The following is a 13819-nucleotide window of genomic DNA, read 5'->3' as shown; positions in this document are numbered from 1 at the left end:
CCTGGAGCGACTCGGGAACACCTGACTGGTGTGGCTTAGTCTCTGGGGGCTCCTCAATTTGGGGCTGACTACCCCAGGACCATGAAGTACCTGGGCTGGGGGAGGAAGGAAGGTGGTGGGTGAGGGTGCAAGCCACTGGAAGCACTGAAATCCTAGCTTGGCATGAGCCTGCCAAGACTCAGTGTGCCCTTCTGAGAGTGGGGCTAATAGTCCAGTCACTCGAGTTTTCCAGGATGTCCAGTACAAAAAAAAATCCTTAGTAAATGGGAGGTTGTCTGGCATCCCTGTTTGTATTCTACCTGAACTTAACTCACCCTGGAACTTAGTGAAGTTGCAGCTGGAGGGAGACGCTGTTCAGCCACAACCCTAGTGCCCAACTAGCCCCCGAGAGCCCATGCCGGACGCAACCTCCCTCCCCTGCCTGGGGACCTCGAGCAGAGTCAGCCCTTCTCTCTCTAGCCCAGATGTGGGGATTAGGGGAGGTGGTCCTCTCCAAGTCTGGAGCTCACCGGCCCCTGGCAGGCACCTACCCGTCTGGATGCCCAGCTGGAGGAGCTCCCTTGTCCTCTGTGTCCTGCGTGAGGGCCTCAGGTGTTGGTGCAGGTTCCACATCCAGGACAGAAGGGTCTGGGTGAGAGGCGGCTGCGGTGTCCATGCCTGGAGCCTTGGCCGCCACCACTTCCTCCGCTGGCCCTGCGCCCGGGGGCTCGGGCAGGCCTTGGGGTACCGGCTGAGGCTCCAGGCCCACCTCTAGGGACCCCTGAGGCTGGTGGGATGCCTGTCGGTCCTGAGCTTTCTTGGTGCTGGGCCGAGGCATGGTGCCCATGTGGCTGTACATGTCACTGGAGCGTGCATAAGCCGGCGGGCTCTTGGGCACTGTTACCATGTCGTCCTGTGTGGCCTCAAACGTGTCTGGCTTCAGCTGGGCCCGAAGGCTGCTGGGGGTCAGGGACCGTCTTAGAGTGAAAGAGCGGGGCAGGTTCGACAGACTCCCCAGGCCCTTGAACTTGAAGAACTCTGGCAGGGAGAAGGGCAGGAAAGGGGGTGTCAGTAATAGTAAACACAGAAGCACCTACAGTTCTACTCAGTGCTGGCCCCCAACACCCCTCTGACCACCCCTCTGATCACTCTCTTAGAAATGGTGCCCCACAAGCCCGGCACAGTAACCTAGCAACTAAAGCCCTCACCTTGCACGTACCATATCCCATATGGGCACTGGTTCTAATCCCGGCAGCCCCGCTTCCCATCCAGCTCCCTGCCTGTGGCCTGGGAAAGCAGTAGAGGACAGCCCAAAGCCTTGGGACCTTGTACCTGCTTGGGAGACCCTGAAGAGGCTCTGGGTTCCCAGCTTTGGATCAGTGCAGCTCTGGCCATCACGGCCACTTGGGGAGTGAATCATCAGACAGGACATATTCCTCTCTTCCTCTCTATCTCTCCTCCTCTCTGTATATCTCCTTTCCGATAAAAATAAATAAATCTTAAAAGAAAGAAAGAAATGGTGCCCCACAGTTCCTGTGACCCATGACCCACGCTGCCTGGCACAGCGCGTCATCCGCAAACAGTGGGGACGAGGGTGACAAGGACAGCACCAACCCTTACACAGGTTCTCAACAGAACTCAGTGACACAAGCTGAGTTCTCCCATGCCCCAGATGAGGACACTGTGGGCAGAAGGGCCTGAGGTCACACAGGGTTGGGGGAGAGGAGGGGGGGCCACCAGAGGCCAGAGGGTCCCAGGACCTGTGGTTCCCTCCTTCCTGTCAGCTGAGCCCACACTCCCTTAGGCGATACCATCTCCTCGCTTCCGCAGGGGTGTGGGGAGGGAGGAGGTGTGTGGGGTGCTGTCCCTCCTCACAGCCACCACCTCTGATTTCCTCGGAAAAGCAAAAAGGAAAAACCCTAGCATTTTTTTGCTTCCTGGCACCTCTACCTGCTCAGGCCTCCACCCCACAGGGTTGCCCAGAGAGGCCACTGTGGCCCTGGCAGGAGAAAGGCCTGGCCCAGGGTCCTGCAACAAGGCTGTGGCTAAGCAGTCTGCTGGGTCGGTGTTCCCTGAACTTTTTTCCCAGCCCTGGCCACCCAACTCAGTCTTATCTCAGAAATGGCATTTTGGCCCCGGGGGACAGTTGTGCCATGAGGTGGGGGTTGGGAGGGAAGCAGAAAGCGGGTACCCAGGTTGATCTCCCCCCTCAGCACCCCTGGCTGCCAGAAACAGTAGCAGTCGCTGGGAGGGACATGGAGGCCCCGAGGGCAAGGACTGGATGCAGCAGTTAGGCCTCCGCATCCCTGGCTGTGGGAGGAGTCTTCCCTGCCCACCCCAGGTGCTTCGGATCTAAGTCCTGAGCAGCGGAGCAGGAGTTAGCCAAGAGCGGCAGAGACTGGGCCAGGAGGGTGTGGCCCCTCCCCTTGCAACAGCAGCCCCAGCCTGGGGCCTCTTTCCTCACCACCTGTGGGAACGGCAACAGGACCCCAAAGCAAGGTCCACAACCCTAGACCTCAGCCTCCCAGCAGCTCTCAGCCAGAGATCTTGGGGGGCAGCGAGACAGGGGGTTTGGAGATCTCCCCTACTCAGGCCTCCTCCGAGGTCAAGGCGAGAGCCGAAGGGCTCCGTGGAGAAGCGAGAAGCAGAGACACAGAGAGGTGAGATGGGGGCCAAGCCAGCCAGGGAGAGAGAGAGGGAGAGAGAGGGAGAGAGGAGCAGCCCGTGAGAGGCAGAGATGGAGAGAAAGAGAAAGAGAAAGAGAAAGAGGCTGGGGCAAGGCCCGGCAGTCGGTGGCCACTGGGCAGGCTCAGGGCCCCGCACTCACTGAGCTTTTTGCTGCCCTTCTTGGTGCCCTCCATCATCTCGGCAAGCTGGGCCAAGGTCCTGGCTGGCCGGCGAGTGGACGTCAAAGTCGAGGTACCTTCCACCTCCCCTTCCCCTTTTTCTCACCCTCTGCTCGCTTCCTCTGTGTATTTTTAAACCACTGAAACTCTCTCAGCCCCACCCTCCCTGCCCTCTCCACCAGGGGGGAGGGGGGCTGGGGCCTCCCCCTTGTCCTGCCCCCCTCCCCCTGTCCAAGGGCCGGCCTCCTGGGCCTCTGCCACAAGGGCAGGGGGCAGACCGCAAGCCTGTGGGACCTGCAAGGACTGGGGAACAAACCACAAGCTCTGGGCATGGAGCCGACCGGGCCGGGGGGCCCCTGGGGACCTGCCAGCAGCTGTTAGGGGGTCTGGCCCAGGGGCTGGGAAGGCAAGGAGACAGGCCACTGTGCAGGGCAGTTTAGTCTTTGTAAATAGTTTCTTGATTACTCCATTTCCTTCTGTATTGCAGAGGCAGAGGGGGTGCCCACCTACCCCCTATTTACTGGTTCACTTCTTAAATGCCTGCAACAGCTGTGGGACCAGAGCCGGGAGCCAGTACCCAGTCCAGGTCTCCCCCACATGTGTGGCAGAGACCCAGGCACAAGCTAGTGCCCCATCTTCCAGGGTGTGCCTAAGAAGGAAGTTGAAATTAGGAGCCCAGGCCGGGAATTGAACCCAGGGACTCTGCATCAGAATGTAGGCATCACAGCAGGCAACTCATGGCAAGGTCCGACCCACACGAGAGAGGGTCCTTCTGAGCCTGGGCACTCAGGAGGTGCGTGGCAGCAGAGGAGCAGACAATGCAGTGGTCAGCTACCTTGGAGCCCAGGGGCAGCTCTCCCCTGGACTGCCTGTCACTATGTGGTCTTGAGGGCTCAGCAGGTCACTTCCTCTCTGCAAGCGGGTGGGGGTGGTGGGGTGCTTGTACTGTGCACCTCCCAGAGATCTCCCAGGGACCTCCCAGGGTCTAGTGCTTGGTGCAGAGCCCAGCTCCAACTTGGAGCCTGCCAAGGTGTGGGACACCCCTTTTCAAGCTAGCAGGGACAGGTAAAAATGGGCCACCAAACCCATGGCCACAGATGAGCAAACTGAGGCACAGAACAACAGAAGGGGATTCCACCTTGTCCCACAGTGGGTTGGTGGCACAGACTGGGTTACCACTCACTTGGCACACACAGCCCCTCCCCCCAGCCCTAGGCACCTGCAGGAGGATCTTCACATCCCACCTCCCTACAGAAGCCAAGTTCTTTCCACTCTAGGCTGCCTGGCCACTGAGGCTATGAGAGAGGAATCGAGGGACTCCTGCACCCCCAAGATGACTAATGGACCCCCAAAGCCACGCCCCTGGAACTGGAACCTACCCTCACAGCTGCGAAGTCCCAGCACTGCTGACTTCCAGGCCCCTGGCAGCTGGATAATGGGCCTTCATGGGGTAGAGTTCAAGCCAAGGCCAGGAGACCAGAGGCAGTTGGGTCCTGCTTGCTCAGGGTTTATGCAGAGGGATGACAAGAAGCAATCATGGTGCCTTCTGCCATGCATTCACCATCTGTTTGCTTTCCAAGATATTTGTTTATTTGAAAGCAGAATTAACAGAGAGGAAAAACAGAAATTTTCCATCTGCTGGTTCACTTCCCAAATAGCTGCAATGGTCAGAGCTGAGCTGATCCGAAGCCAGGAGCCAGGAGCTTCTTCTGGGCCTCCCGTGTGGGCATAGCAACCAAAAAAGAGACTTGGGCCACCTTAGTCTGTTTTTCCAGGCACATTAGCAGGGAGCTGGATTGGAAGCAGAGAAACCTGGACATGAACCTGCACCCATATAGGATGCTAGTACTACAGGTGAGGGCCTGATTGGCTGCACTGCTGTTCTACCTCCACTAGATCTTGAGAGGAAAATCTTGCTATTGTACCCATTTCACAGATGAGGCCATGGGCAGCCAGTGTCCTAACTAAGGCTGGTGCCCCTTCTCCACATCTCCTGGTTGCTGTTTGAAAGGAGGAGGGCAAAGCTGGGGGGAACTTGGCATCTTTCTCAGAGGCAACTCTGGCCTGACTTGAGCCTGACTGCCCCAAGCTGTTAGGGCTGAGGGACAGGTGTGTGGGCGAGGGACAGAGTGGTCTGGCACTGGGAGAAGCTGGCAAGCAGGCGCCTGGCATGGGCTTGGAGGTGCCGGCCATGGGGCAGCTGTGTGGCCCTGGCACAGGCACTCAGTAAGCTTACCGCTGGCGCAGGCGCCAGGGCTGTGGCTAGCATCCCTGGAGGATGAATGGGGCTCAGTGTGGCCGCTCCTCTGAGTTCAGAGGCTCCTTTGTGGGGCTTCAAGTGGCCGTTGGGTGTGTGGCTGGCCAAGACCTGCTGGCTGGCGGCTGTCCCCCAGGGCCCTCCTCAGCTTGAGCTGGCTGTGGGCCAGTCCCCTGGGTCCACAGCCTGCCCTGACCCACCCCCAGGGCCTTTCTCCCCAGGCCCCGCCCCTGGGTGCTGGCCCCACCCCCAGTGCAGTTTTCTTCCTTCTGTCACTGTCACTGGAGCCTCAGCCTCCTGCTGCAGGGCCGGCCTGAGCTGAGGGCCACTGGGCACCCTGCTTGGATTTTTGTCTCACTTCCTCTCGCTCTTGTGCAGGCTCTCACTTGGCAGGGATTGCTGGGGGTGGGAGGAGAAGGGGAGAGGTTAGGGGGTGGCTCACAGGCCAGGGACAGGCTCCTGCAATGGAAAAGACCCATGAGAGGGGAGCTGGAGCCTTCAGGTGTCCATCAAAGGTATTGCCCAGGCAAACCTGAATTCAGTTCTTTCTGGCATGACCTTGAACCAGCCCAACATCAGCATCACTAGGCCCACATACACAGGCCCCAGGAATGGCTCTGGGCAAGATGTCTCCAGCCGGGATTCTCGGCCTCCCTGTGGCCAGCATTCTGGGCAAAGTATGAGCTGATGTTTCGGCTGGAGGGGAACCAGCGCAGCTTGCAGTGGGCCAAGCTGGGCTGCCAGGGAGGTTGGGTGCTTTAAGGCATTTTCAGCTTCCACTCATTTCCGACAAATTGAGGGGGCGACAGCTGGTGGTAAGTGGAGGAGCAAGGTGCCCGCCCCTTGTGGCCATAAGAGGAGACATTGCCACTGACGATGGTGTCACTTGGTTGTGGCCTCCTGATGTCTTCATGTGTGTGTTCCAAACAGACCCCCAGCTTCCTGAGTGAGGTCTGGGCCTTCCCCATCCGCGTGGGCCCCTGCTGGCTGTGTGTGCCCACACTGCATCTCTCTGGCTGGTGCTCTGACATTGGGGACAGGGTGGGACAGTGGTATAACACGGTCCTGTCTCTGAAACGCTGCTCTACAGCGCCCCCTGGCTGTGTGGCCTGGGGCAAGCTACATCACCACTTCGAGCCTCTTCTGCAACTTTTGTGTAATGAACATTTCAGAGGGAGCGCACCTGCTGGTCCTGGGCTGGGTCTAAAAGCAGGTGCTCTGCTGGGGCTCCCTGGTGCCAGGACTGTGGCATTCACCGTGTGGGTGTCTGTGGATGCCCGGCCCTCCTCTGTTCCTCATGCAGGGTCCAGCTGGAGTTCAAGTACAGACTCTTCTATTCCATGCCTCAGTTTTCCTCTTATTTATTTATTTATTTATTTATTTTTGTAAAGTCAGATATACAGAGAGGAAGATTTTCCATCTGATGATTCACTCCCCAAGTGAGCGCAACAGCCAATCCGAAGCCAGGAGCTAAGAACCTCCTCCCGGTCTCCCATGCGGGTGCAGAGTTCCAAGGCATCGGGCCATCCTCAACTGCTTTACCAGGCCAAAAGCAGGGAGCTGGAAGGGAAGTGGAGCAGCTGGGATTAGAACTGACACCCATATGGGATCCCAGCACGTTCAAGGTGAGGACTCTAGCCACTAGGCCACTGCACTGGGCCCAGTTTTCCTAACTCTTAAAGGCGAACCAGGTCATGGTTGTGCCTGGTCATGCAGTCAACACACATTTTTTTTTACGCATATGCAAATATTTATTTATTGGAAGGCAGAGAGAGAGGGAGAAGGAGAGATATGTTCCACCTGCTTATTTACTCTTCAATTGGCTGCAACGGCCAGGGTTGGGCCAGGCTGGAGCCTAGAATTCCACCCTAGCCCCCCACAGGGTGGCAGGGATCTAAGCACTTGGCCATCTTCTGCTGCTTTCTCAGGTGTGTTAGCACAGAGCTGGATGGGAAGTGGAGCAGCCAGGATTCAAAGTGGAGCTCATATGGAATGCCAGTGTCCCAGGAGGAGGCCTCACGGGTGGGCCTCGATGCCCACCCTCAGCACACTTTTGAGAAGCACTGGTCTCACGTCTGGCCAGTTTGGCCAACCCACGGGATGCTGGACACAGTCCCTTCAAGTCAGCAACAGAAAAGTCAAATATTGCAAGAACCAGCTCCTTTGCTCTTGTTTCTACCTGGTTTTTGCCAACCTTGGTGTCTGGGGCAGCTCATGAAGGGAGGGGGCTCCTGCCTGCTCTTGCCCTCCCCCATGCCAGGGTGGGTCCTGAGGGGAAGTGACGGGCGGATGTCGGGGTTCAGCCCAGGGATGGGGAGGTGGAGGTGACAACACCAGCGGAACTTCTGTCTAGTCCTCTGCCCACAGGATGTGACCAAGGGAGGGCTTGCAGGAAACATACTGGCCTGGTAGTCTCACGGGAAAGGCACCCTGAGCCATGGTAGATCTCTCCCTGCAGCCAGCCCCTGCCACCTGTCACCCGTGCATCCATGGCTCTGCCCCCGATGGAGCTTATGCTGGACTAGCCTGTGCCACTTGTTATCCCTTTGCCGGCTGCCTCACCCCTTCCCGGGTGGCTGCTGCCTTCCAGCGTTAGTACCCCAAGGAGCCCGAGGTAAACGCTGCTCTGCAGAACCGAGAACACCCCCACGTAAGGCTTGAGGAAGATTTTGTTTGAATGAACGGCAATTATTGCTTTAGGATGCTCTCCCATCCCACCCTGATTCAGCCAACAGCTTTTCTGCTTCTGATAAGCATGGACCCACACAGCTGGTTCAGATCTGCCCCCCAACACGTAGCTCTTCTGCCTGAAACCCACTCCCTGTTGCCCTCAGCCTGCCCCTCCCTGGCAGCGCCCTGCCCCAGAACGGGGCCTCTGCAGGCACCAGAAAGCCAAAGCCCCTGTGGACGGGAGCTGGACAGAGCCTAGTACATCAAATTCAAGTTTGTCTTTCCTCTTTTAAAAACGATTATTTATTTGGAAGTCAGAATTACAATGAGAGAAAGAGGTACACACAGAGAGATCTTCTGTCTGCTGGTTCACTTCCCATACGGCTGCTAAGGCTGGACTGAAGCCAGGAGCCAGGAGCTTCTTCCTGGTCTCCCACATGGGTGGCAGGCACTTTGGGTCATCTTCTGCTGTTTTCTCAGGCCATTAGCAAGGAGCTGGATTGGAAATACAGCAGCTGGGTCTCTAAGTGGCACCAGCATTGCAGGCAGGGGATTACCCACTTTGCCACAATATGGGGTGGGGATGGGTGGCACATTCAGATTTTTTCCAGAAGATGGCAAGAGACTGCCTGCAAACTGCACTTCGGAAACGTTCTAGCCTGGCCTGGGAGGGGACCAGCTGAAGGGGCCGGGACTCGGAATTTCTTAGCAGAGGGCGGCGTCGGAGGGCACAAGTGACGCGAGGCAGAAAAGCCAGTTCGGCGGGCAGAGCCGAAGCTCCCTGAGTCAGGGAGATGCCAGCGAGAGGATGGGGGAGGGAGGCGGAGGGCCAGGCCGAAGGAGGAGTGCCGGAGGGCTGGGGTTGCCTGCGCGAGGACCACAGGCTTGGAACAGGTGGGGTGCCACACTGCAAGCAGCTGTATGAGCAGAACGCCTTAGATTCAGCCAGCCCGGTTCGAGGCTCGGCTCTGGTCCTCTGTGACCTTGGGCTAACAACCTCAGCCCTGGAGACCTCTGTGACCTGGTCTGTGAAATGGGTCCGCCTTTGTGGGAGCTGCTGCTTGGAGTAGGGGGGCCTCTAGCACCTCTGGAGCACACAGTGGGGGTTCAGTCGGCCTTAGCTGTTTTTATTTATTTATTTTTTTTGCTTCCGAGGCTTCACGGCGGTCCGGCCCGGCTCCCTCCGTCGCCTCCGGTGTCGCCGCGCCCCCTGGCGGCGGCCGGTTGCCATGCCAACGGCGGGTGGCGGGGCCGGGGAGGCGGCGGCGGCGGCGGGGGGCCGTTCTCTTCTCCCTGGGCGCGCCTCCCGTCTTCGCCTTTTTTGGGGGCGAAAACCTTTCGGAGCCGTAGCGGGAGGGGTGGGGGCTCCTGGGGGTAAACTGAGGCACGCGGCAGGGCGCCCCGCAGCCAGGTGTCGCGCGCCGGGCCCCACCTCCGAGGGCGGAGGAGGGGCCGCGGGCGGTGACGCGCCCGGGGCGGCCGGCCGAGTGCGAGCGGGCGGCCGGGCGGGCGGCGGGCGGCGGGCGGCGGCGGCAGGTGCGGCCGCGGAGGGCGGGAGGGGGAGGAGGAGGAGGGAGGGGGCGGGCAGAGGGGGAGGGGAGGGCGAGACCGGGGCGCCTCCCCCTTTATAACGCGCCCCGTTCTGCGCTCTCCGGCCGCCTCCTCGTCGGCTCTTCCCGGCTCGCCCCCTCGCCCGGCCGCCCCGGGCCCGGGCCCGGCCAGGGCGCACACCCCCTCCTCCCAGGCCGCGGCTCGGGGCTGCTCCTCCTCTTCCCCCGCGCCGGCCGCTCCGCGCAGCCCGGCGGAGGCGGCGCCGCCAGAGGAGGAGGAGGAGGAGGAGGAGGAGCAGGAGCAGGGCACTGCGGCTGGCCCCGGATCGGGCGCCAGAGCGGCAGCGGCTTCGGCAGCAGCGGCGGCCTGGGCCGATGCAGCGGGACGCAGCACCCCGAGCCCCAGCGCCAGCGCCCCGGATCCCCGCGCCCCCAATCGGGGCGGCCGCCGGCACTGGCGGCGGTGGCGGCGGAGGCGCGGGCAGCGGCGGCGGTGGTGGCGGCGGCGGCGGAGGCGCCTCTGCAGCTCCGGCTCCCCCTGGCCTCCCGGGAACTACAAGTCCCAGGGGGCCTGGCGGCGGGCGGCGGGCGGAAGAGGCGGGGTCGGCGCCGCGGGGCCGGAAGTGGCCGTGGAGGCGGAAGTGGCGCGGCCGCGGAGGGGCCTGGAGCGCGGCTGCGGGGCCCGGGGCGGGAGCGGCGGCGGCGGCGGCGGCGGCGGGGGCCGGGGGCGGCGGCGGCGCTCTGGAAGCGGCCATGGCCAAGCAGTACGACTCGGTGGAATGCCCGTTTTGCGACGAAGTGACCAAATATGAGAAGCTTGCTAAGATCGGCCAAGGCACCTTCGGGTAAGGCTAGGCCCCGAGGGGGGCCGGGGGCGCCGGGGTCTGCACTCCACGAGGCCTGCACCCCACGGGACCCGCACCCCACGGGACCCGCACCCCACGGGGCCAGACCGAGACGGTCGGGGAGCCGCGCGTGTCCTAGGCCGCGCCGCACACCCCGGCGGAGCCGGCCGGCGGGGAGGAGCTTGAGGCCCGAGGTGGCGGGTGGTGCGGGGCGGTGTTGGAACGGGGAGCGGGCGCCAGGAGCACCGGGGTGGGAAGGGGCCGAGGCTGGGCGAGGGGCTGGGACCGGGCAGGGGTGGGGCGGCTGGGTCGCCGCTGGGCCCTGCCGCCCCCTCCCCTTGCCCCGGGACTGCGGAAGCGGCCGGGCGAACCCCTGGGGTGTGTCTGTCGGCCCCGCAGGGAGGTGTTTAAGGCGAAGCACCGACAGACCGGCCAGAAGGTGGCTCTGAAGAAGGTGCTAATGGAGAACGAGAAGGAAGGGGTGAGTAGGCGGCGGGGTGTCCCTTGCCCCTCTCAGCCGCGCGGGACCGGGCGCGCCCTTGCACGTGGCCGGCGCGCTTAGGAAGGCTTCCAGCGTTTGCCTTCGCTCTCAGCAAGCGAACACGCCTAATTTTTAGAAGGGACGGAGCACGTCGGTCCCAGCTCTGCCCGGCCTTCCCGAGAGGAAGGAATGGTTTGTTGTCAACGCAGGCACGTGGCGAGGGGCTGACACCGGGAGGCGTGCTCCAAACCGGGGCCTCTGGGCGGGCACGCACGCTCCTGTAACTGCCTGACCTCCCGTCTCCCGCCTGCCCCGCAGTTCCCCATCACGGCCTTGCGGGAAATCAAGATCCTCCAGTTGTTGAAGCATGAGAATGTGGTCAACCTCATCGAGATCTGCCGGACCAAAGGTGAGGGCTCACCTGTGGCATGTGACCCCCCTCTCCCGGGGCCACCGCCTGGCCTCTCTCCCGGCTGATGCGGTGTCCTGCGGGACTGGGCCTGGGCCTCCTGATGGCTCCTTCTCGTGCCGCAGCCTCTCCCTATAATCGCTGTAAGGGCAGCATATACCTCGTGTTTGACTTCTGCGAGCATGACCTCGCCGGGCTGCTGAGCAATGTCCTGGTCAAGTTCACACTGTCAGAGATCAAGAGGGTGATGCAGATGCTGCTCAACGGCCTCTACTACATCCACAGGAACAAGGTGCGGGCCGGGGGAGGTGTGACCGTGACGATGGTGGGCCAGGCCGGGCTGGGCACCTGGCTGAGCCAACCCCCCCCCACACACACCCCACAGATCCTGCACAGGGACATGAAGGCGGCCAACGTGCTGATCACCCGGGACGGGGTGCTCAAGCTGGCTGACTTCGGGTTGGCCCGGGCCTTCAGTCTGGCCAAGAACAGCCAGCCCAACCGCTACACCAACCGTGTGGTGACGCTTTGGTACCGGCCCCCGGAGCTGCTGCTGGGTGAGGATTGTTGGGCAGGCTGAGCGTGGCTCCCCTGCCCCCATCCCACTGCCCACCCACCCGCCCTGGGGGGCTCAAGTCTCAAGGTGCCTTCCTGCTGTGCTCTTCCCAGGGGAGCGGGACTACGGCCCCCCCATTGACCTGTGGGGAGCTGGGTGCATCATGGCTGAGATGTGGACACGCAGCCCCATCATGCAGGGCAACACGGAGCAGCACCAGCTTGCCCTCATCAGCCAGCTCTGCGGCTCCATCACTCCGGAGGTGAGTGGGCCTGCTGCCGGCTCGCCTGGTCAGGCTTCTGAAAGGAGAGCAGGGCTTGGCTGAGGCCCAGATGAGTTCTGTGGCAGCAGGCCTCACAGGTGTTCACTTGCCCCCTGGGGAAGCAGAGACAGGCATATGTGGGGGCTGTTCCCGCGAAGGGGCCTGGCACATGGCTACTCTCCTGTGGACCTGCCAAGTTCTCCAAGGGTGGTCCAGGTACTGCCGCTCTGGTCCTGACTGCCCTGTCTCCACACCCACTTCCAGGTGTGGCCCAATGTGGACAAATACGAGCTGTTTGAGAAGCTGGAGCTGGTTAAAGGGCAGAAGCGGAAAGTGAAGGACAGGCTGAAGGCCTACGTGCGGGACCCTTACGCGCTGGACCTCATCGACAAGCTGCTGGTGCTGGATCCTGCGCAGCGCATCGACAGCGACGACGCCCTCAACCATGACTTCTTCTGGTCCGACCCCATGCCTTCGGACCTCAAGGGCATGCTGTCTACCCACCTGACGTCCATGTTCGAGTACCTGGCGCCCCCACGCCGGAAGGGCAGCCAGATCACCCAGCAGGCGACCAACCAGAGCCGCAATCCCACCACCACCAACCAGACCGAGTTCGAGCGTGTCTTCTGAGGCTGGCGCTGCGGCCGATTGCTGCTGTTCCGTCTCTGCCACGTGACTCGCACCGTGGAGCCAGTGGACGTTTGAGATTAGTCTCCAGTGCTGGCCGGGCTCCTCCCCGTGGTGGGCGCTGCAGGAAGCAGCCAGGGGACTGGAGAGAAGCACTGGCTGCCAGGCCAGGAGGTTGTGAGGGCTGCTGCCCCGCTGCCTAGCTTTATGGACCATGTTTGGGGGAGTATCCACATACCACAGGACAGGATGGGGGGCTAAGGGGGCCCTCTGACCAGTGACTCCTGAGAGGCCCTGCAGGGTGGGAGGAGGTGACAGGTCCTCCGCCCTTCCTTGGGCACCCCCCATTGCGGGAACAGAAGGCTTTGGGCTGGGGCTGTCCCAAGTTGAAACCCCCAGGCAATGGGGTTGGCAGAAGGAAGCATTTTACTGTGTTTCGTTGTTCAGTTGTGCAGTTAGGTTAGTTACAATTAAAAGTTGGCTTTGTTTTTTTCCACGTGGTGGCTGTGTCTTCCCTGCATTCGGCCCTCAGCTGCTGCCCATGGCAGCTGACGGGTGGAGCCATTGCTCTGAGCCCTGGTGCAGTTCTCTCCGACACACCACACATGACTCTCACCTTCCTTCATCTCCTATGTCACCTGTCGGGATGTTCTCCAAAACAGCACTGCAGGGCCGAGTCACTCCTATGTGCTTTTGCCGGAGGAAGAGGCCTCAGCCCCCTGGTGCAGGGCTGCCCTGAGCCAGCAGGTGGGTCTGGGCTTCTGCAGTTTAGAGACACCTGTTTGAATGTGACTCATTTGGAAAGAATTAGGTGGAGGAGAGAGTGGTCTTCTATCTGCTAGTTGACGTCCCCATTTGGCCTCAACAGCTGGGGAGGGCCGGGCCGAAGCCAGGAGCCTGGAATTCCATCCTGCTCTTCCATGTGGCTGGCAGGGGCCAAGGTGCTTTCCCAGGTGCTTTGGATTGCTAGTGAAGCAGCCGGCACTGGAACTGGACCTCATGTGCTCAAATGATGCAGGCATTGCAGAAGGCCGCTTAACACACTGGTTAGACTTCTGCAGTCGCTTTCAAATAGGAAGTGATGTACCAGGATGTCCCGGAGAAGTGAGAAAGGAGGTGACTGGAGGAGTGAAGGACCCCAGGGCAGAGGAGGAGGCAGTAGAAGTTGGGATAAGTGGGTACATGGAGAGGGAGGATGGGGTCAGGCTGGAGCCCGCATCCTGGAGCTGGGTGCAGTCTGTGTTCTGCGAGGGGCCAGACCTTTTGGAGAAGGGCTGGCAAACTTTCTACCAAACTCCTGAACTGACAGATCCAGGCCACAGGTCTGGAGGCCAGGG

General features: G+C 61.2%; 2 protein-coding genes across 2 annotated transcripts; one reads left to right on the top strand and one right to left on the bottom strand.

Moving 5' to 3' along the window:
* Window positions 1-22: 22 nt before the first annotated feature.
* On the bottom strand, window positions 23-2886 carry LOC121167645 (SH2 domain-containing protein 3C-like). The gene is made up of 2 exons (XM_040997184.1): window positions 2807-2886; window positions 23-1017 (listed from the first exon to the last, which is right to left on the bottom strand). Exons 1-2 carry the CDS (start codon window positions 2841-2843, stop codon window positions 527-529), a joined length of 528 nt encoding a protein of 175 aa, XP_040853118.1. The 5' UTR covers window positions 2844-2886; the 3' UTR covers window positions 23-526.
* A 7041-nt stretch (window positions 2887-9927) lies between these two features.
* Window positions 9928-12978, top strand: LOC121167646 (cyclin-dependent kinase 9). Its single transcript, XM_040997185.1, has 7 exons — window positions 9928-10147; window positions 10547-10628; window positions 10947-11037; window positions 11163-11329; window positions 11423-11594; window positions 11707-11855; window positions 12120-12978. Exons 1-7 carry the CDS (start codon window positions 10056-10058, stop codon window positions 12483-12485), a joined length of 1119 nt encoding a protein of 372 aa, XP_040853119.1. The 5' UTR covers window positions 9928-10055; the 3' UTR covers window positions 12486-12978.
* Window positions 12979-13819: the final 841 nt, after the last annotated feature.

This window comes from Ochotona curzoniae, unplaced genomic scaffold (assembly GCF_017591425.1).
Source record: "Ochotona curzoniae isolate NIBS_2020 unplaced genomic scaffold, NIBS_Ocur_1.0 patch410, whole genome shotgun sequence".
In the NCBI taxonomy this organism is placed as follows: Eukaryota; Metazoa; Chordata; class Mammalia; order Lagomorpha; family Ochotonidae; genus Ochotona; species Ochotona curzoniae.
This window is presented reverse-complemented; position numbering and strand designations above follow the sequence as displayed.

Excerpts from the sequence above, each read along its gene's own strand:
- LOC121167645 (XM_040997184.1), bottom strand. The coding sequence starts at position 2,843 with ATGATGGAGGGCACCAAGAAGGGCAGCAAAAAGCTCA. Across the intron at positions 1,018-2,806 it reads GAAGGGCAGCAAAAAGCTCA|AGTTCTTCAAGTTCAAGGGC; the intron begins GTGAGTGCGGGG and ends TCTCCCTGCCAG.
- LOC121167646 (XM_040997185.1), top strand. The coding sequence starts at position 10,056 with ATGGCCAAGCAGTACGACTCGGTGGAATGCCCGTTTTGCGACGAAGTG. Across the intron at positions 10,148-10,546 it reads ATCGGCCAAGGCACCTTCGG|GGAGGTGTTTAAGGCGAAGC; the intron begins GTAAGGCTAGGC and ends TCGGCCCCGCAG. Across the intron at positions 10,629-10,946 it reads TGGAGAACGAGAAGGAAGGG|TTCCCCATCACGGCCTTGCG; the intron begins GTGAGTAGGCGG and ends CCTGCCCCGCAG.